Consider the following 23,395-nt stretch of genomic DNA (forward strand, 5'->3'; position numbering starts at 1 on the left):
ATGTAATCACTACAAATATAATAAGTCTGACCCTTCTTGAGAAAGACTTTTTATCCTGGGATTGTGTTCTTTCTTTTGGGGGGGAGGGGTGTTAAAACGATGATATATTGAAGTGTAGGCTGGTCCCCGCTTTGTGCAGGTAAGTCGTAGGATTGTTTTCTTTGGTAAAATGAAAAAATGGGTTAGTCAGTATTATCCCAGGGTTACTTTTCTTTCATTTTACTGGTGCGTGATATTAAAAAACAGGGCTGGGAAGTCCTGAACTCCAAGAGGGTTTCTCCGGAACCCGTCCCGCCCCTTCCGGTTCAGAGCCCGATCCCCTCATGCCACCCAGGAGACCCGGCTCAGCTGGACACTCACTCAACTCCATGCCTGTCCAAGGACCAGGTGCAATTTCACTTTTTAATCTCCTCTAACTCCGTGCTGAGAAACATCGCTTCTCTCTGTCCTTTCCTTCTCTTGTCTTGGAACCCGTTTTCCCATTTTCTAAATAAAACCAACATTCCCTTTGTTAAAAAAATGATAAACTCCTTTTCCTTTACCACATTTCACATTTCCCTATGGGAGACATCCCTCAGTCCCACTCGAGGATTCACGATATACAAAAGTAGTTCTATGTAAACTAAAAGGCAGAAATGAGCAACTCTCCTAGCGAAGTACAAGGGCCATCTGGTCGTGGCGCGCTCTTTCCTTCTGTCCCTCGGCATGAGTGTCCGGGGCTTGGCAGTGCCTGCTGGCAGCATTTGGCAGGTGTGACAGCAGAGGAGTCCGAACAAAGCAAAATGCTTCTCCCCCAAAAAGAACACCATGGCTCTCAAGGTCCCAGCCTCGTCAAAGAACCTGTTCCCTGGGGCTCGCCTCCTGCCACGTCGTTTTCCAACTGGGCAGAGGGGTGTGTGGACCCAGCTGTCTGGGCACTGCCCTTTCTTTGCTCACATTTCCCTCCACAGCCCAGGACACATCCTCTCATCCTAGAATATTCTGACATCCCCCTTCCAAAACCCCCCTTTTTCAGGCTGCAGAGTAAATCACCAGTAGAAGCAAGCTTTTAACGTGACCTTGACCAGGTACCCAGGACCTCGTTCCCATCAACAGCCCTTATGCAGATGCGCTGAGAAGCAAGTGGACAGTGATTTGCCACTGGTCCTCCATCAAAGTAGGTGGCGTAGATGTCAGGTGGTCCGGCCCTCGACCCTCACTCTTCTCCATGGAATGCTTCCTTGGCTAGTCCTCACGATGGCCTTTTTCTCAGACACATCTCCTGATTGCCCCCAAAATAGAGAAAGGAGTTTATTTTGAACATGGAACATGGCCAAGTTTTTTTTTTTTTTTTTGAAATGAGATTCTTAGCTATGGTCCTATTTTTTTTTTAACTACTTCTGACCTAGTTCATAATACCACCAGAAGCAGAGATAACAGAGAACATAGTTCTTGCTTCATGAGATTGAAAAATGAACAAGACATAAAATTTTTAAAGGAAATCACAGTTCATTCTCAGATGAGATAGCTGACTTCTCTTTGAGCATCTCTTTATACTTGTTAGAATAAGAAAAGTAGGAAGGAGGATGGACATACTTTTCTGGAGGAAAAGATTGGACTTATTCTTGAATATTTCCCAACTATAGGTTCTTAATAAAATAAAGTTTGTATGCTACTGAAGTGTTAATAATAGTAGCATTTCTAACCAGCGATAAATACAAGTTATAGAATAAGGAATACTGAATTTGAGAAGCAGCTTATATGTCATCTCATCCAGGGTTTTCCCAGTATAAGAGACTCTTCTCCCCATCCTTGACTGAAAGCCTGGAGTGTCTGCTTGGTCACATCCAGTGACAGAACACACTGTTTCCGGAGGCAGCCAGCTCCACTATTGAATGTCTCTGTTATAAATTATATCGAAAACAAAATGGCATCTTTAGAATTTGCTGCCTCCAACATAGGCACTGCTTTTAAGTATGCTAAATGCTTAAAATACAGCAAGTCATTTGATGATCGAACAGTAAGGATAACTGGTATTTATTGTGATTACTATGCGTTAGACATTGTGCTAAGCACTTTATATTCATTATGTCACTTACTTCTTCCTACATCAATAGTATGAAACATGATTCTTTCCCCATTTTACACATAAATAAGCAGATGCAGAGGAGTTAAATAACCTACCAAGGTAATCCTGGTGGAAAGCAACTAGAACAGGATCTAAGCCAGGACCGTGTGCTTTGACACTCTGTTGTACTTCTCACTTCAGCCCTGTTAGGCATGTGTTGAATTCCTATTTAAAAAGAACTGAGACCTACTTTTCTAAGTAATTTTCCCAGGGTGAGTGGAATCCTAAAGCAGGTTTCTCTAATTCTAAAGCTTATACTGTATTCCAGAGTAATCCAACATGCAACGAGCAGAGAGAATCAAAAAGTTACATGAGACATGCAATAAGTTGTCAGTACAGCTGGAGTGGAGGAACTGAGTGTCTCAATGCCCGTTAGAACTGTGGTATTTCAATAATACAAGTATCAAATCCAGAGCTACAAAGAGTGTCAAAGCCTCTCCACGTGCTAGACAAGTGAGTAAACCTAAAGGGTTTGAACTGCGTTTTTCATCTGTATTTCCCCCAAATCTCATATACGTCTTGACACATTCGTTGTGGGTAGTCAATAAATGTTTGTTGACTCACTAAATCCAAGAAATTTAGAATCAATTAGGCAACTCTCTTTTTCAATATTATTTATTGATCTAGGTTTCATCTATTTCCAAAAGAAATAGATATCCTTTCCAATACCTTTTTTATTCGAGTCATCTGGTTTCAACCAATTAGTTAAGTTTCCGTGCCTATCTTACAGTCTTTGGTTTTCTTTGTAATAAAACGATGGCAGGACAGAGTCCCAACTATAGCTGCTATAAGTCTGACTGTAAGCAGAGAAAAGCACCATCCCTGGGGTTGTCAGTCATCCGCAGCAGTGGTGGCAAAGCTAGCTGCATATTAGGCTATTTAAATCCTCAAGTAGGTCACTTCTTAACCAACTCATACATAATGTGATAAGGAAAAGGCACAGCTCTTACATGTCCTTATGAGTTGCATTTATTTGTAAAAATTATGAAGCATTTCTTGCAGAGAAATTTTAATGTTAATGACTTTTTAAAATTATTAGACTTTAAGGTGTGGTTTTATATCTGTTGGCATGCAATAGGGGCTAACAAAGTCACTGTCCCAACATAAAAAAAAAAAAAAAGTTTGTCATCAGAGATAAATTAGTAAAACAATCGAAATTAGGAGCCATCTCTGGGAGGAAGCCAAGAGTTTTATCTATAAATACATAACTGAATAGCTTAGACTAAACATCCAAAACTCCAATCGAGGTGATCTGGATGTATTTTCAGCAAAGTAGAACTATTAAATGATTAGAATCTCAAGTAAATTGTATTATTTTTGGAGGAAAAATACCTGAAGAAATAGGAAGGGCTCAGTCTGCTGTGGAAACAGGAGAAGGGGCATGAAGGCAAGTCTGGTTAGGAGGGAAGTGTTTTTTTATCAAGGGAACGAGAGACTGCTAGTTAATTTCTGTAGAGGGTAAAAGGATTCAAGCTACCCTACTTGAGAGACATTTGTGAAAACTAATAATCTCACCTTTCCCCCTGACTCCATTTCTACATAAGATATTGACTCTTAGAGCTTCCATGTAGCTGTCACCAGCTAGAATACATGCTGGCCAGAACTACCTGTTCATTCCAGGCTATGGGAGATTAACATATGGCCATCTGACTTGTATCTCTTTGAGTCTGGTTAATGTAGTTCCATAATGGAAAGCATTCCAATTTTGGTGTGCTGACCAAATCAGGTTTCTGGGATGCAAATCTAAAACCCAGCTCCTGAGGTGGTGAATTCGCCAAGTCTCATGCCACTGGTAAAGATATTCCTGCATGGTCAGTTGGCCTTCTCTGAGGTGGGAGCTTTCTTTGAGCAATAGCAGCAAAAAGGTTAATGTTCCTGGTTGCCTTGCTGGTTGCCTCTTGAACACCAGGTGATCGCTACTTCTATGAAATATGCTTTTGACAGCAGGCTCAGACAATTTCTCTAAGTTACGACCTTCACTGTCATCTCCTGCCCCCAGGTTGTTTACCCAAGGTGATCTTCAAAAATAGCTTTGAAGTTCACTGTCTTAGTGGTATCTTTCCAGTACAAGGCCAAGAAGCTTGTTCTCTAGAAAGACAGCTCGTGTCTTTTGCAGAAAAGCCCTTGTGTCTGTTCATCAAAATGGCAGATAGGCAGAAAATAAAGGAGGATTCCTTACCTGTTGGAAAATATAGAAGAATTATTTGCAGTTTTTGGCCAAAATATGAAAAATGAGGGAGCCAAACAAGGGGCATGCGTTATTTGAGGAGTATAAGTTATAGAGTTTAAAACAGAAAAGGTGACTACTCTTCTGTTTTATCATGCACGAGTATGTTAAAATTAAGCATGACCAGACCTATATTAGAGATAAGACATGTCTATGTGATACTTTCTCACATTGCTACTAGAAAAACTTCCTTAGACCTTTAGATAGGTAATGGCAATGGAAACTTCTCTTAAAAGTTGCGAAAAAGCATGACTTAGAGACTTAAAACATGAGAGTAAATCTGCTTCAGACATTCAGTAACATCTACCCTTTCTGGGCAATGGATACTCAGTAGCACTACAGAGGAAGGTGGGCATAGGTTAGACAACTGACATTTGTAGGAGTGCAGGGGACGGGGTTTGTGTAAAGCACAATTAAGTCAGCACTCTGCCACTCAAACCGAAGTCCCCCAGCAATAGAAGTAAGGAAGATAAAGAATTAAATTTGTAGTCTGTAATTCTGTAAGTGTATTGTTTTTATGACAATGATGGTAGCCAGAATGTATTGAGCTTTTTACTGTATGCAAAGTTCTGTGCTAAATATTTTAGTATGATATCTCATTTAATCATCTTAACAACCCTGTGCAGTGGGTACCGTAAAGATCTGAGGCTTAAGGAGTTATATAATGAGGATATCAGCAAGATGGCAGACTTGGAAACTCAAGACCTTCCAGTTTCCATAGGAAACCCCCATGGAAACATTAACTAAACAACTAGAGACTGGCTAAAATAATTTTATAGGGGCTCTCAAATTTAGTTAAATGTCAAATACTTCAACGAAATATCACAAGGCATGCAATGAAATAGGACAACATAACCTATTCAAAGAATCAAAACAAATCTTCAGAAACCATCTCCGAAGAAACACAGACATTAGAATTACTAGACAAAGCCTTTAAAACAGTGCTTTAAATATGCTCAAAGAACTAAAAGAAATCAGAAAAAAATGATATATGAATAAAATGAGAATATCAACAAAGAGAAATTTAAAAAGAGAACCAAATGGAAATTCTGGAGCTGAAAAATACAATAATTAATATGAGAAATTTGCTATAAGGGTTCAACAGCAGACTGCAGCAACAGAAGAACGTATCAATGAACTTAAAGATAGTTCATTTTAAATTATTGAGTCTGAAGAAAAAAAGAGATGAAGAAAAGTGAACAGAACCCAAGGGACTTGTGAGACACCATAAAATGGGCCAATATGTGTATTATGGAGTCTCGGAAAGAGAAGAGAAAAACAAGTTTATTTGAAGAAATGATGGCTGAAAACGTCCTAAATTTGAAGGAAGATAAGAATTTACAGATACAAAGTACTCGATGTAGGATAAACTCAGAGACTTACCAGGACACATTTACTCGAACTGTCAAAAGCCAAAGACAGAGAGGATCTTCAAAGTGACAACAACAGCAAAGGTAACTCTTCACCTACAAAGAATCCACAATAAGATTATCAGGGATTTCTTAGCATGAATTATATAATTTGCCTGAAAATCCAAGAGCTGAGAAATGATGACTTGAACACAAATCCATCAGTGTAAGACTCATGCTCTTAACCAGTGGTTCTCAAAGTGTGGTCCTTGACCAGAAACATCAGCATCACTCAGGAAAAGCCTGAGGAACAAAATAAATCTTCAGAAGCTGGTTAGAAATGAGAATTCTCTGGCCTTACCCCAGACCTCTAGAATTAGGGGAGTGGGATGCAGCAATCTATCTTTTAATTGGGCCTCGAGACGTTTTAACTGCTTATAACCATTGTACTGTAATAGATGTGCTGCTTTTAAATGAGGGTTTTTCCTCCTTCTTCTACAGTCCATTATCTACAATTCTAAAAAAAAAAAAAAAAAACCAAAAAACTCTAAACATCAAAATTTTTCTTAATAATTTGTGGTGGCAAGATCTCACCTAAACTAACATTTGGCCACTTTTATCCTGCTGAGTGAGAATATTCTATTCCTGTGTTCACTGAAAAGATATGAATGTGTTTAGTTATAGGCTGTTGCCTCAGACTCTGCTGAAGGTGTTTTGTTTACAATAAATAAACAAACCATAAACACACTTGGCCCTGGGATGTGGGATGTTTCCATAAAAGATTATGGATCAGTTTGGTGAGTAAATAGCACTGGACAGTGGTTCTGGAAGTGTGAGTTCAAACCAGCCCCAGCTCTGTCACTAACTGGCCCTGCTATGTTGAAAAGCAGTGAGATCTGCCTTGTTTCTTTCCTCTTCAACTAACCATTGGTGCAGGCTATACCTGGAGCCAGATTTATGCTGTTTTCTTGATCCTTATATTTCGGTTGCAGATTACTCTTCACTTGACGTGGAGATGCTATTCACCTGCCTCTCCTTGTCCTGTAGCACAGAAGCTAATGTTCTGGCCACATTTATTCATATGAATTGAAAAAGGAAACATTTGCCCCTCTAGAGACCCAGTTATTATTGCTTGTGTTATGGGGAAGGCTAAGGAACAGGTGTGACAATTTTTTTTAAAGGCACTGTTACTGCCTACTAAATTCAGGAGGATTTGGTTCCATTAAGTGTGCTGCAAGAGAAGTAAAAGAATGTCACTTGTCTCTCAGGGAAGGTATCCAGGAGACGACAGGTACCTATGTCTGTCTTCCACCTGTAGGAGAAAGAGAATGAGACAGGTGCCAAAATGAGGGACTATCTGCTCGCAGCACGTGTTTAGGGAACATGAGACCAGGCTGAAACTCTGCCTGCACAAGAGTCTCTAGTACTTGACAACATCCTGCTATTATTGCTGTTGCTGAGTTATGTCCCAGCCAAACAAGAATGGTTTAGAGCCCCTGCTGAGGGTGACTTTTTGCTGGAAAAAAATCAATTCCATAACCAAGTAAGCTTTGGCATTTAAGTGTGGACACTGAAAGAGCTATTTAGTGTTCTGCTATCCTGATTCAAATTTTGTGTGGTTCATTTTGCCTTTTATCATGACAGGGGTTTCTCTTTGACCTTATCTATGTAAAACATTTCTCCATACTCTAAGAATAAAAAAAAAAATATATTCCACTCAGACAGGACCTGGCTCAAAATATCTATATTGAACAATAATAAAGCCCTCAGAAATTTCCCTTTTCATCCTTAAACTTGACCAGAACTACCAATTGAATTCCATTTAAGAATCATGGAAGGAAAAATATTAGGGAGAGGAAGTATTTTTGTAATAAAGTTTGAATTATAGAAAAACAGTCCTCATGTTCTCTATCGCCTCTACTTCCTGAGTAAATCCTTTCTCTCAGTTCTTTTCCATTTGCTGACTGTCATCCTCCCCGCTCGTGAAAATGCCAGTGTTACTTGATTGCTCATAAGTTTTTTTTTCCCCTTTTCTATTTTTTGCCTTAGGCTATAATTTTATCCCTACCCTTTCTTTCCATCTTCTCTATCCCTCCCTCCCTCTCACCTCCACCCCCCAAATCCCAAAATAACAAATGCAGAAGAGAGTTCATGGCACATCCAAGCTTGCAAGTGGTCACCAGGGTTAGGCAAGAGAAGAAGAGAATGTTCTTTTATTGTTCTAAACTTGAGCGATTAGGCTATTCTTATTTCTCTATGGGATAAAGATTAAAGCATATGTAGAAAGATATTAAATACGTAAAAAAGACTAATTGTGTGAATGACTCTCAGTTGTAATAGTTTTAAAATATTAAGATGTTTATAATTTAATGTTTTTTTCTCATTTGACTTATTTTAAGCTGAAAGCACATTGCTCACATTTTAACTCTAGTTCTATTGTATCAGCAAATTACTTCTGATATTATATATAATAATATCTATACATACAGATATATAACTTGTAATATTTATTTTTAATGAGTTTAAATATTTTTCTGAGTTTAAGTCTTTAATTTAGAATCTTAACTTTAGAAGAGATCTTAAATAGCAGCTCTGGGACCCTCATCATTTTATAGGTGAATAAAGTTGTTTTTAAAGAAATAATTCGTGCAGGAGGCAGAGTCAGGCCTAGAACCAAGTTCCTCTGACTCTTAGTTCAGCATTCTTTTTACTAAATCCTAATGTCTCCTACGCATATTCTAATGATATCTTATGAATTTTTAAACTTCTAGGATTAGAAGATGGTAATATTGAAGTTTTTCATAGACTAGTTGTAATGAGACCAAATATAAATTAGAAGAAGGTGATTTGGAAGTGAATCAGGAGCCTAAATTTATAGCTTCTAGATTCTACCTAAATTTTTAAAAGTTAATTGTAATGTGAATATGAATGAAAGGTTCATTGTTCATTATTTAAAATATTTACATATTTATAAAGGACTTCATAGAACACTTCATGTTCATTTTTCTTGTGTCTATAATTCTTAATAACTATGATACTATATAATAGAGTTCATAAGTTATAAAATATCTCTAAATCCATCCAGAGTTCAAGTAGAAAAATTATACCCCTTAGAGCAATGAACACTCTTTTCAAGGACTGATAAAAGCTGCTGGAGAAAATTGGAACTGGATTTGGCTAATTAATGGAGTCCTTTCAGGATTAAAAATCTATCAGTGTGTTAATGGACTACAGACAATTATTAGAAGAGGTAATACCTATATTTTATTATATATCAAAAGGAGAGCAAAGGAGAAGCACCACTTGTCAAAGTTCGTTAGTGCTGGTAGTCACTCTGGTGTCCTTACCTGGTCAGCAGCTGGGCTGGTTTTTGCACAACTGTGCTTGCCAAGTCACATGCACACACGGGAGAAAAGCTGCCGACGGGGACATGGTCCATAGGGCAAACCGGTGCCAGGCAGAGCAAGATTTGAAAACTGATTCTACTACTGACTTGTGACTTTGAGCCTTTTATATTATACTATTTCCCAAACCTCATGGTCTTTATCTCAAAAATGGGAATACTAAAACCTGTGTCACAGGGTAAAGTGGTCATGCCTGCAAAGAACTCAGCACACGGGCATACTCAGTAAATGACAGCTATTACTCTCATCATCGTCATCATCATCGTTGTCGTCATCATTTTTTGCTATTTTTCAATGTTTGGATATATTAGGGGGAAAAAACAGTTTTCTTTTCCCTTCCTGTGTGTCTCCTTTGCTGCTCAGGTAGAAGGCTTCACTTCTGACACTTCTGGTCATAAAATGTGTGGGGGTTTGCCCACACCAAAGAATTCCGCACAACGCCAGCTGGGTGTTGTACAATTTTAACTTAGTTTTGGTACTAACCACCTGGAGATAGCATCAGATCCCACCTGTTAAGATCTCAGTCCCATGGGACTGGCCCCCCACTTCAGATGCCGATCACGAATAATAGGTCCTGGTTACCCACGACTTCTGTCTGACTGGCTACCAGTTGAATGTTTCCATGACCTCCTCCCTCTTGGATTTAATTACTTGCTAGAGAAGCTCACAGAACTCAGGGAAACACGTTCACCAGTTTATTAAAGGATATGAAAAATGACACAGATGAACAGCCAGATGAAAAGATGCATAGGGTCTGAGCAGGTCCTGAGGGCAGGAGCTTCTGTCCCTGTGGAGTTGGGTTGGGTCGGGTCACACTCCCGGTATGTGGCTGTGCTCACCCACCTGGAAGCTCTCCAAACCTCGTACTGTTGGAATTTTTATGGAGCCTTCATCATAGGCACGATGGAACATTAACTCCATTTTCAGCTCTTCTTCCTTCTCAAAAGAGTGGGGGGCAGGGATAAAAGTTCCAAGCTTCTGATCATGGCTGGGTCTTTCTGGTGACCAACCCTCATCCAGGAGCCCACCCTGAGCTGCCTTATTAGAATAAAAGATACTTCTATCACCCAGGAAATCACGAGTTTTAGGAGCCCTGTGTATCAAAAACTGGAGGCAAAGAAAAAATATTTTTTTTAGTTCACAATGGATACGTGGATATTAATGCACATTTTTCTAAGTTGAGCAGTAGTGTCCTTTTGATAGACAGCGATCAGTTATACAAACTAGAAGTTCATTCAGCTCCATGCGGCGGGGTGCTAAATAGTTAAAACATAGGATGATTTGGCTTAATCTTCTGTGTTCAGACCACATGCACCGTTAGCACCTGGAGTTTCCTATTCAGTGACATTTTAAATCCCTCGCTAGGAATGAATAAGCCATTGACTGAAACGTTGCCCTACAAACTGATAATGAGAAAAGAGCAAATGGCAGCTTAGCCCGGAACCCACATCTCTTAACTCCTGGATTCCTCCTCTGGGAAGCTTAATGTGACTTCTCCATGAAAAATTCATGGAAAATGCATTTCCTGACCAGGGAGTGGGTATATGAATGTCATATAAAGGCATTTATGGGATGAGTTAAGCTTTACATGGACTTCCTGTTTTCAGCCTGTACCTAAAAACAAAAGTTGGCATGCATAAATATGTGTTTGTTTTAACAAACTTATATTTCCCTTGGTGTATAAGTGGGCTTTTCTGTTTGTTGCATGGTGAGTGAGTTTGTTTTGGGAAGGTTTTTGAATTTTAATTTTGTATGTTCTTCTCTATGACTTAGAGAAGAGCAAACGTTTATTTGTGCAGGTGGACAGGAATTGGTCACGCTCAAAATCACACTGGTTCGAGACTACCACTTCTTGCTTCCAGAACAGTGTCACAGGGTGGCCTGTGGTCCCTGCCAGAATGAGCCAGTTGCAGCCAAGGGATGTTCTATAAGAACTAAAGCTTTGAGTGTAAGCTTTGAGTGTAAGCTTTGTGGGCTGGAACGTGGGTCAAGATCGCAATAGCTGGGCCATCATAAGAAGACCAAGTGCCACATTTGCGTAGTAGGAACAGATCTAAGCCCTGAAACTCAGATTTAAAAGAAATTCCATTCATGTCATTAAATCAGACTCCAAATCCTTCCTGAACTGCAGGCCGATGGTGGGCAAGAATTCAGTCCCCTCACCGACTGCCCGCCCGAGGCCGAACAAAGTCCTCGGAGGCTTTCCCCACAGCAGATCAAACAGAGGCTTATGGCCATGCACGTTTGCCCTTGCTGGTTATCACTACAGTCCGTCGGCACAGTCTCGTGTCCCTTCCATTCCTGGGATCTGTAAAGGTGGAGCTCAGGGCCCGGGGTCTGGCCTCCCTGGGTGCAGCACACAACCGCTGCCTGCTAAGAGTTGGCCATCTTCCTCGGTTGGCCTGGGGCCAGGTGCTGCTTGCAAGACTTCTCCATTCTCAGTTATAGGAACTTCTCTCTATAACTTCTCAGAGCTACTCTTCTATTGGGGAACTCACAGTGTCATCTCTTTAAGAGCTCAGAATTTTGGATAACAAAATAGAGAAAGGGAAGTAACTTGTGGGCAGCCTCTGCTTTTGGCCCTGAACTAAACCTCTCCTGAGGTCCTGGCTTCCTCAATGAATCAGTGGAGGACATGCACATCTAAATAAATTTTCCTGCGTGCTTTGAAAGGTCCAAACATAGAAAGTAGGTAGGTTAATGAACATGTATGCAGGAAATATCTTAGTTGCAAGAAATAGTAACTGGTGACAGTGGTTGACCCTGGGGCAGGTGACCAGAAGACAGAGTGACTAGGCATGGGGGCAGTCTCACTTTACACTGGGGATCTTCTGTATGGTTTGATGTATACATATAATATTTACACATAATGCTTTTTAAAAATATGAAGACGTTTAATTGAATATTTAAAAAAGAGATCAATAGGTATAAGTCGCCATCATCTTTCATCTAGGCCCTAGACCAGAGGCCCCCAGTCCTGTGGCCTGTTAGGAACTGGGCTGCACAGCAGGAAGTGAGCCGCGGGCCAGAGGGTGAAGCTTCATCTGTATCTGCAGCCGCTCCCCAGCGCTAGCATCACCGCCTCAGCTCCACCTCAGATCATCGGGCATTAGATTCTCATAGGAGCACCTGTCCCTGGCGTCAAAAGGTCGGGGGCCGCTGCTCTAGACTATTGCGGTAGGCTTCTAATCGACCTCCCACGGTGACTCCTGTCCCCCTGCAACCCTTTCCCCACAAGGCATTGCAAAATTGTCTCATCCCCTTTAGTATCTCAGCTCAGAAGAAACTTAAGCCATATTTGAACTGTGAAAAGACACATTTAGAAAAACTATTTTAAACCGCTGGAAATGGCACACATTCCGCCAGATGATGCTGACTGCCCTGGGTGGACTTGAAGTATAGCAGCCCAAATCAGCTTCTGTGCTGAGTGGCTACTCTCTGCAGCCAGCAGGACCCCTGTAGAGACCTCTTGATTTAAATTGTGATTTATGATTACTGTGTTCCAAATGGGTCACTTACTTGACACTCTCCCTGCTTTTCAAAATTCATTCTTTTGGTTCTAGAAGTAGTGTCATCCGTATACAACTTTCCTAAACCAGAAGCTGCTGTGTTCCTCTGAGGAGTCCTTCCCAGGTCTGCCTTCTCTCTAGTTCGGGGGAGTGTCACAGAGGCATGGAGAATTTACCTCAGAGGAGGTGTCAGGGTTTTCAGTGGCCGTCAGGCAGCTTCTCATTTAGCTAATGTCAGCGGAGTACACGTTGATGTGACATAACCCATGGTGGGTAAAAAAGAAGTTACCAAATAATGGGATTTATTAATGTGGACTCAGATTCTAAGAATCCCTGAGATTCCAGACGAAGAAGGCAGGAAAGGGGGAAAAAATGACGTATAATCTCCCTCTCACAGACCAACACTTACCACTCGCCCTGCGCAGTGACTGCAAAGCTGCATGGCTTTGTGGTTGCCACGTGAGATCTAGTGTTAGAGACTTGACTGGTTGTCCTATCTTGTCCTTGGCCCTTACTTTGAAAATAAGTAGCGGAAATAATGGATGGTGAGTCTTCAATTACTCAGAATTTCACTATGCTTTGAATTAAAGAGACGACTTGAGTTCAAGTTCATTTATTTTAAAATAAATCCAGGGATAAATCCTGAATTCTACGGAGTTGGCCCATCTTCCTACCAAGAAGTGTTCAGAGGTCCTAAGGGAAAATTTGAAATAATTTTTTTTAAAAATGTATTTAGTTTATTCCAATTTTAGAAAATAATATTTATCCACTTTAGAAATCTTTTCAGTGAAGTTTAGAATAAAAATGATTTTCTGGGCAAGTTGTGGGTAACCAGAAAATGTTAATTCGCTTCACTTTCTAATTTGCCTCAAAGTTTTTAACTTCAGTTTCATCCCGTCTGTAACCCCTGTTGTTGGCAGCTTCCTGGAGCACTAGCCTGAGAGGGATTTTAAGGCCAAAACCAGGCTCAAGAAAGAAAATCGTCACTGATTATCCATGCCTGTGCTGGGCATGAGAGTCGGAGAAGAGGCATATATTTGTCATGGCAACCATACTTCTCTATCCATTCAGGAATAGGATTGGGATTGTTTAGCCAATACATAAGGCCTTGACTAGCAATGGTGCCTCTCTCCTGATCACTGTTTCAGCCTATTCTATCCATTGCAGTCGTTCATCCTAGATTCTAACCTATGGTCCTTCGTTCTATTAAAATATCTAGGAGAATTTAATATATCAGATCCCAGCTCATGTCCAGATTCCACTATTTTTTTTTTCAGATTCTACTTTTAGGGTCTCTGAGGAGGCTCATTAAATAACATCCTTCTTCCTGAGCAAATTGACAGTTTCTGATGAGGAGTAGCAGGTGGAGGAGGCTAAATGCTCAACTTTTTGATAAAGGCTACATTGGGAGATGAAGCTTAATGTGAGATCAAATGGTCTTAATTGAGCTGTGGAATTAACCAGGCTTAGCACCCAGCCACAGCCAGCACTGGACTAGGGTCAACTTGGACATGAAGGGGCTTGTCCACGCACGACAGGGACTCGGGTGAGATCTCGGCTCTGCTGGAGGAAGAAGGGAGGAATAAGCTGAATATGTTTCTCACTCTCTCAATCAGGTAATTTATTCGTCCTCCCCTGGGGCAGGGTGAGTAAAGTTCTGGGAAAAGACGAAGTTGTGTCACACCATAGAGTAGCTCTGAACCTGGAGATGGCATCAGGAATGGGGCAGAGGAATGTCCGCCAATAGTACCTGTATTCCCATGTGCTCTGCCTTCAGAATGTTACATCGCCCCACTTTTCTCCACCTCCAGGACGCACACCCGCTTCAGGCCACCATCATCTTTTATGTAAGCCCTAGACTATCAGGCGGCCTTCTTGTCGGTCTCCTGCTGTGACTTTATCTTCCCTGCAGCCCTGTGGTTATTTGTGGGGAAACCACAAAAGTCAGAATAATCCTTGTAAAAGGTATATTGGATCATGTCCCATCCTGCCCAATCCATTCCGTGCCTTCCCATCACACTTAGTGTACATCACAATGGTTTGTTCACCAGCCCTAAGTAATTGATGGAGTTCAGGACATGGCCCCTTGGCATACTGACCATTTTAAGCTGGAGGAATTTGAACAGCATGTGCAGGAAAGACTTTCTGACCTTCCAGTGAAGCAGGCCATTTAAAAGATTAAATTAGTTGCCAGTATCAAAGGTTCTGAAGATTTAACAGGATGTCCCTCCGGCTTCATTGTCACTGGGCAAGTCAGCTGAGTTTGGCTGGCCCTGCCTGGCCATGGCAGTGCTTGGGGTCCCCTCTCCCTAAAGGGCCTATGGGTGGGGGACAAAGGGAGGGCCGAATGGGTCTGTGTTCGTGAGGAGTCGCTAGGCAGGTAGTCGATCGTCTGTGTGCCTGACCTATACCTTTTCCAGTGGTTTTCAACATCATATAAAGCGGGAAGCCTCCCCTCAGGCAAATGACCTTGCAGGTGCCCAGCGCACAGGGAGGCCTGGTGAGGGGGACCTGGCCCACTCCTTCAGCCCCGGTCAGAAGTCCCTGAGATGCCTTGCGGACGAGCATTGGAGACCACTGTCTGGTTGAGGGGTAACTGAGGCCCAGACGGAAGGCGAGATTTGGTCCAGTTCTCACAGAGCAGTTTATCTTTAGGAGTACATCTGTGTTTCCACTTTCATTCAGAAGGTGCTCATCGGACCTGAAGTGGGTACTGCAGGTGCCCCTCCACACCCTCCCCAGCCCACCTCGAAGACCCCATTGCTGTGCTGGACGGTGCCTACCACGAGGGCTTTCTCTGGTGCCTGGGAGCTGGCATGGTCCTCACTGGACAGCCCGGAAGTCCGGGGTGCAAGGCACCCAGGGGCAGCTCTCAACTCGTGAGGGATGAGTTTTCCGAGGCAGGTTCTATCACACAGTCCCTCTGAGGGCCTGGTGACACTGAGCCCAGCTGCCCATGGATGTTACCTGTGGGTTCTGGTTTTCTTTATGGGCTTTCCCCTCTTCTCTCTCCCTGCTCCCTCCCTCCTGCTTCCTAGGATTCCCATCTCCCAACCCAAAACGAAAGTCTTCTATCCAGGTCTCAGCTTCAGGCTTTCCTCAAGGGACCCAGAGGGCTTTCGCACTTCAGGTTTCACCAGCCCCTGTATTACTCACGCGGGCAGTGACTCTGCCACCTGGGTAGCAGGCCACCTTCTGTTCAGTGTCAGACACTCCAGTACTTCTTCTGGAAGGTTTACTTTTGTTTTGTCAGTTCTGGGCTTTAATTATAGGCAGATGACCTATGATGAGGGTACAAATCTGCATCGTTTTCCTTTGAGTGAAAATCTAATTGTAACAATGAACTAAGGCCCTCTGTTGAGCTTTGTTGATGAATCCCATCAGATAGGCAAGATCTAAGGAATGAAAATCAACCAACTGCCCAGCTGCCTATGTAGATGGTCAAATCCTAATAACTGGCCCATCGCACTAGGCAATGAAAGAAGTTCACATTCACTCTGCAAGTGTCATTTAGGTCCCAGTTTCTAAGACTCTTTTTAGCCCATATATGTAGAATCTTTTTAGTAACTGTGCTATTTCAGTTTGAGAACTTGGAGAATGTTTTTCTTAATTATAAGATGTTAGACTGAGTTACTTTTTAAAAATCTGTCTTTCATTTAGTGCTTTCTGTGAAACAGGCACTGAGCAAAGCACTTCACATAGATTATTTCCTCTAATTTTTGTAATAACTTTTTTATTCTCAAAACTGAAAACAAATTTAAAGAGGTAAGTCGTTTGTTGAGGGTTTCACACCTGATATCTGGCAGAGCTGAGTTTTGTCTGCCTTATTCCAAATCCTTTACTCTTAAACATTTCTCTACAGTATTATCAAAATCAAGTGTGAAATTATAATACTTCAGAAAAATTTTTGTATTTACTAAACACACACATACACACATACACACACACACACACACACACATTTTAAAGCAAGCAGATGGTGAGACTGCACTTGTTAGTAGCTTATAAAAAGATGAAATATTGTTCCTGGATTGAAAGAGAAATTTTGATGATCACGTTAAGTTTGTAGAATAAATACATACTATTAATAAGAATAGCTAGAATTCTATTTTAAAATCTACTAACAATATAAAACACTTTTTCTTATATTTATTCCACCTAAGCTCCCTGGACTCACATTTCAAATCATTTGTAGTTTGTCTCAAAGTACCATGAAAAGAAGCATGAAAAGATTTTTGCTGTGTTGTGTCTCTGTGTATACAGTTTCCCCCCTCTTTTGTTAAGCATCAGAAATAGTGCCACAGCCTTTGGGCATAGCATTCCCGGGCTTTGCCCAAAGGTGAATTTTAATGAGTTCTGCTTAATTCTTTCCTTGCTTGGGAAGTTGAGTGTAGCAAGGGCTGCCATCAGGTGGAAATGAGTCCTGCATATATGCTAATTAGATCAGTCTCCTGGAGAGTAGCTAACTGTTGGTTGCTAAAGGAAATAAAATGATAGATCACAGAAATAAGTCCAGTCGCTTCAAAGATGACTTCTAGAAGCTTTTTCTAGCAGGGCTGAGTCACAGAAGGAGCAATCAAGACCTCCTGGTCGTTTGAGGGGCAGTGAGGAACTCATCACCCAAACACAAGCGTAGTCCCCAGAACAGGTCCTCTATTTTGATTTTTAGTAGAAATTCATAATTTACTTTGGTATTTAGTGAAAACTAAATAATAATAAATTTGGTCTTCCTTGGCTCCCAGAGAATTTCACTCTTCTTTTCTTCCAATAATTTTAGTACTTTCTTCTCTGTCTTCTTCACCTGCCCCACATTCTCTACCAACCAGAAGTGATTAGATGTTTCCTGAATTCGACTTTCACTCAGTTCTCCTGAAAATCTCTTTTGGTAATCTTACCCACTTCTAAGGCTTCGATAAGGGCGGGGGGAATCTTATAAGAATATGTGTGAAATAGATTTAAAAAAAAGGAACAGATGATGCATTATCCATCTGATGAGTACTTGACCCCTTTTTTGGCACAGACCTCCTTGGTGGTCTACTAAATCCTATGGCCCCTTTCTTGAATAGTGGTTTTAATTTAAAATACATGTGGTTGGAGAGGAAACCAATAATGTTGAAATAAAGTTATAAAAAGATTTTTTTTAAATTTGTTATAGTAATATATATTCAGCACTACTAATTCATGAAATAACAAGATCTGATGACTACCATAATTTCAAAGCAGTGATGAATACTTGGAGATGTCAGCAATACTGTGCCACAGTATAAAAATTCTTAATGATGACAGAATCATAGATTCTTCCAATAGCCTGTGTTTTTTTTGTTTTTTTTTTTGTTTGTTTTTTGATTTTTGGTTGTTTTTTTTTTTTTTTTTTTTTTTTTTTTGGCCTATGTTCCTAACGGAAGGGAATGGAAAATTTTCAGTTAGAAATGAGGGGAAGTAAAGATCAAGCTGCTATCCGTGGATCGGGGTTAAAAACACCTGGGCTAAAGACTTCTAAAAGAGATTGGGAATCCTTATTTGTATGCTTATCACAGCGGTCAGTGCAGAGCCATCCACAGCTGCACAATCCCTTATTTCCTGCACTCCGTTTAACTGGGCTTCACCAGTCTCCTCTCGTCTCTCTCACCTTGTCTTTTACATTGAAGTAAAATCGAAACTAGTCAGTTCTGTTTGTTAACAGCCGTTGTATTTTGGTTTTGTTCATTTGGGGAGATTCTTTTTTGTTTGATTTAAAAATATATTTATTAGTTGTAGAGGACACTAAAACTGCTGATTACCTGGGGTCATTTCCATCATGCTCTGTCTAGCATTTATTAACATAGATCATTGGACTTTAAATGGGGATAGAATTAAAACATCAACTTCAACTACTTATTGCCTTTAATGGTTTTGAAGCAGATTAAAAAAAAAATCTCTTTGCCATCTTTTTGACCTTCCGTCCTCTTGGCATCCCGAATGCTGCATTCTCCCGGACCGCTCCTGTCTTCTTGCCTCTCTAATGGTCCCTTCCTAATCTTCTCCTCCGTTTCACACTCTACCAACCAGAAAAATATAGGTGTTCCTTCCACATTAGGCTTTGGGACAGTTTTCCTTCATTTTTTTCCATTGATAGTTTTCCCCAATCCTCAGTCTACTTCCTTTTCCATGTTTTCTGTCAGTTTTAATGGACCTCCCGTCCTCCATCTTCCCAGTTCAGATTTTAATGAAACACAGTGGATATCCTTTGGATACTTACTGTGCTCTGAACACTATGTTAGGCATCAGGGCTACAATACTGAACTAGTGGATCAGGTGTCTGCCTTCGTACATCCTACAATCTATCAAGGAAAGTCAGCTGTGAACAAGTCATTTCAAGAGTGATGAGTAGGATGACTGGGGAACAACATGATAATAAGGGAGATCTAGTCTGGTTTGGGGGGATTAAATGAGGACTTTGAAAGTTAATTGAGAGATAGCTCCATGAGTAGTGTAAGAATGGGGATTGGGAAGATTCACGTGCAATGTCAAACTTTAGAGAGAATAGCGGGGTAGGAGAAAAGGATGTTTATTATGGCTTTGATGTAAAATTCAAAGAGTGCATTTGAGTACAGTGAGGCTGAGAAGGCCAGACAGTAAACACTTGTCAATCACATTGTGGGGTAGGAGGGGACATCTCCCTAAAGACAGTGGGGAGTCCCATAGGAACTTTTAATCAGGCAGCAGGATGTTTAGATTTATGTGTTTAAGTGATTAACACAACTCTAGTATGGAAAATGGTTTGGAGGGGCAAGCATCCATGTAAGGAGACCACTGCAGGTGGTTCTAGGAGCCCCGTTAAGAGCGGATGAGGGGGCCCCGCAAGAAAACCTGTCCTCATTGACTTTCCTCTGTTTCTCCTTCACCTGCTCCTCCTACCCATCAGACACTAAATCTTTTATGATGTGGTTTCTAAAATCTCCATGACATACATGTCTCTTTTTATTCCCATTGACCTAATTCAAATTCCCCCATGTTTCTTTCTTGAACTATTATTACAGCAGCCCATGCTCTCTACCGACTTGTCTCCTTTTTCTCCCTTCCAGCCGTGCACAGGTGTGCTGCCAGAGTTATATCCTGAAATGTACTTGGTCGCTCTCAAATGCATTAAAATTAAGTCCAAACTCCTCTTCCTCATTCACAGCCTTTACAGCATGGCCCCTACGGACTCTGCCAGACTTCTTTGCCATCATAAGCTCCCGCCATAACTCTCCTACCACACACTTCCCTGGGCTCACCCACTCCCAGAAACCCAAATACAAGCACTTCCCTCTGTGTAGATATCTTTCTCTTCCAGCTCACCCATACCAATTAAATCTCTGAAGACTCATTTCAAGGCCCATTTCTTTCAGTTCTAGATGCCCCCGACCAGAATGGATTTTTCCTTCCTGCCCATGATCCAGTGATACTTTAGATGATGCATATCCATCTAACTGAACTTTGTGCTCTTATGTCACCATTTCTTAGAGTCTACCTCCTATTTGAATCGTTATGTATGAGACCTGGTCTTTCATTAGATTATAAACTCCAGAGGACTAGAGAGATTTGTCACAGTCATTGCTGTGTCACGTACAGTGATTTGCCTATTCTGTACTTATAAGGGCTCAAGAAACATTGAATATGATTGCCGCTGGTGGTGGGGTGATTGGACCCCCAAATCATGACTGTCACTGGGTCACATGCCCAAACCACATTCTGGCTATGATAGTTGTCCAATACACAAGGCCACTTTACTAAAAGCATTGCTTTTTAGTTTCTAAAACTGCTAAATGGAACAAATCTCATTAAGAGAAACAGTTACAAGTTTTATTGAGAAGTGCTAGATTCCTGGTTGGAACCCGAAGTTCATTCTATAAGTATTTCTTGAGTCTTAATTATGTTTCCTGCACTGGGGATGCATAGCAATGAATAAAACAGATCTCTGTTCTGGAAGTGCTTGTAGGTCTGTACATCAGAGGCTGGAGTTTCCCAGCAAGAGTTCAGGAGAATTTACATTTCTTAAGCTGGAAAAAGCACTTCTCATTTCCTTATTAAAATATTATGCGTCACCTGGCTAACTCGGAGATGAAACCACATAACCTAAGCTGCAACACCAGGGAGAGCAAAGTAGTGAGTGTGTTGTCAGTATGTGCGGAAGTATAAAAAGAAAAAAAAGCATGTTTATTACAATATTGCTGATTATAGTTTATTTAGGGCTTATTATTTTATACATTGCTTATCTCCAACTATAATAAACCCACAATGGACAGGATTTTAAATTTTCTTCTCAGTATTATTTTTTGCCTCAAGCTGGGCAGCATCAATAGAGGTGTTAAGCAATAATAACAACATTTATTATTTTTATTTCCTAATAATAATAAAACTAATAATACTTTAGTTTCTAAACTAGTTCTAATATATCATTGTATTACAAACTGAAGATAGCCATAAACTAATTTATGATTTCAAGTAGCTCACGGAAGTAGTATCTTATTGCTATAGGGGGAAAAAAGAATATATTCCTAGAGGAAAATGCTTGTGTGGGAAGTTCTGAAATTTTTTTTCAAGGCTAGTTTGAAACTGGACATTAAGGGCCTATACCGTGATTTTCTGAAAAACAAATGTTAACTGGGAAAAACAAAGCATAAACTCTCAGAACACAGTAGATTATCATGGGAAATGTGAGAGGGCTTTGTTGGAAAATGTAAGTTATGAGCAGTGTATACTTTCAGAAAGAGTAAAGAGTATTTTTCAGCTATCTCTGTATGCATGTATAAAGATCTGTGGCTTCATATTTGACTAGATTTTGTTTGTTTGTTTTTCAAAATTTTTTCTAAGAATTGCCCTGGTGGAAAATATTCCTGAAGGCCTTAACTATTCAGAAAATGCACCATTTCACTTATCACTTTTCCAAGGCTGGATGAATTTACTCAACATGGCCAAAAAGTCTGTTGACATAGTGTCTTCCCATTGGGATCTCAACCACAGCCATCCATCAGCATGTCAGGTAAGCTGCATCCTCTGTGTATGTGATGATTTTACTTATGTGCATTTTACACTCCTTAGTATTCCTGCCTCCACTCCTCAAGCTCAAGCTGACTTTTCGTCTGTTTAAAATCCATAACACATGCACATCATTATGTTTATATGTATGTGCTGTTGCTAATCACTTTGCTCAGCTCCTGACAGAATGCCTGGCTTTCAAGGGCAAGGTCACGTTTCAGCTGTGCATACCATAGGCTCTCTACACAGCGTCGCTGTGTCAGCAGCTTCAGGGGGCACCATCTTCTTCATGGTGTCTGTTGATGGCACGCCCCAGAGTCCCGCTTCACCCTGTATGCGTGCTTACAGCTTTGATCCCACAGATGCTTGCTGAGGTGCCCAGTTGGTCAGTTGGTGTCATAATTTGCCTTTAGGACCCAGAGATCACTTTTTTAGTCATGGAGTCAAACTTTCCAGTAGAGCTGTATATTCTTTTATAAATATTTTTCTGTTTTTCAATTACAGTTGACATGCAATATTATGAGTTTCAAGTGTGATTAGACATTTATACAACTTACGAAGCAATCTCCTTGATACATCTCATACCCGTCTCTCACCATATGTAGTTATTACACTGTTATCGACTAGATTCCCTATGCTATACTTTCTATCCCCATGACTATTTTCATAACTGGCAATTTGTGCTTCTTAATTAGTTGTGTATTCTTGACTCCGTCATATTTGGGTAAAGAGAAAAAAGAAAGGTACTAATTATAATTACAAAAACAGCCTTTAGAAGGCTGACTAAATGATCTAAATGCTTTCTGAATGAAATGTCCTGGAGATGAGAAAATGGTTTTTACCATCATTAGTGTGTTTTCCTTTGTATTGCTATGACCATGCTAGCACTGAGCCATCCAGGCTATTCTGTCCAAGTAGATGACCTATACTTAAACGTCCTATATGGGTCAAAGGTGAAATCAGTTTTGTCTCTCTGTACACAAACCATGCTGATGTGAAGCCTACACAACCTCATTTCATCGCACTTTGCTTTTTTGCGCTCCATGGATGTTGCATTTTTTACAAATTGAAGGCAAGACCCTTTACCAGCAAAAAGGTTATGACTCACTTTATTGTGAAACGCGCTTGATTACAGTGGTCTGGAACCAAACCTGCAATATCTCCCAGGTATTCCTGTAATAATTACCTCACAGGTGCTTTGAAATCTATTATTCAATTATGCTATTTTCAAGTCAATAAGATATCAGAAAATAGGCAAAAACAAACCCCAAACCACAAAGCCTATGCTACAGAATTGAATATATTTACTACAGATGCTCCTTGACTTACAGTGGGTTATGTCCTGAACAGCCCATCATAAATTGAAAACATTATAAGTCGAAAATGTGTTTAATACACCTAAACTACCCAACATCATAGCTCAGCCCAGGCAAAGAACACTTAACATTAGTGTACACTTGGGCAAAATCATCTAACACAGAGCCTATTGTATAATAAGCTTTTGAATATCTCATGTAATTTATTGAATACTATACTGAAAAAGAAAACCAAAATGGTTGTATGGACATCACTTTCACACCATTGCAAAGTCTAAAAGTCGTTAAGTCGAACCCTCATAGGTCCGGGATCATTTGTAACTGCGTTCTGCACTTTTCTATCTCTACTGTTTAAGCAGGTGTTTCAGGCATTTATTGCTACATATATCATCCCCAAAACTTAGTGCATCCTCCTTTATGCTTCTCCTCCCTGGATGCTCCTGGACCGTGTCCTCAGCAACCATTGGTCTGCTGTCTGTCACG

General features: G+C 40.6%; 1 protein-coding gene across 2 annotated transcripts in view; it reads left to right on the top strand.

Moving 5' to 3' along the window:
- Positions 1-23,395, top strand: part of PLD5 (phospholipase D family member 5) — a 212,331-nt gene that overhangs the window by 21,435 nt on the left and 167,501 nt on the right. For both annotated transcript variants that reach the window (XM_023523200.1, XM_023523199.1), the window contains exon 2: positions 21,432-21,600. In XM_023523200.1, coding sequence (XP_023378968.1) covers positions 21,432-21,600 — 169 coding nt within the window. The remainder of the gene's footprint in view (positions 1-21,431; positions 21,601-23,395) is intronic.

The sequence above is a fragment of the Pteropus vampyrus genome, unplaced genomic scaffold (genome assembly GCF_000151845.1).
Source record: "Pteropus vampyrus isolate Shadow unplaced genomic scaffold, Pvam_2.0 Scaffold383, whole genome shotgun sequence".
Classification (NCBI taxonomy): Eukaryota; Metazoa; Chordata; class Mammalia; order Chiroptera; family Pteropodidae; genus Pteropus; species Pteropus vampyrus.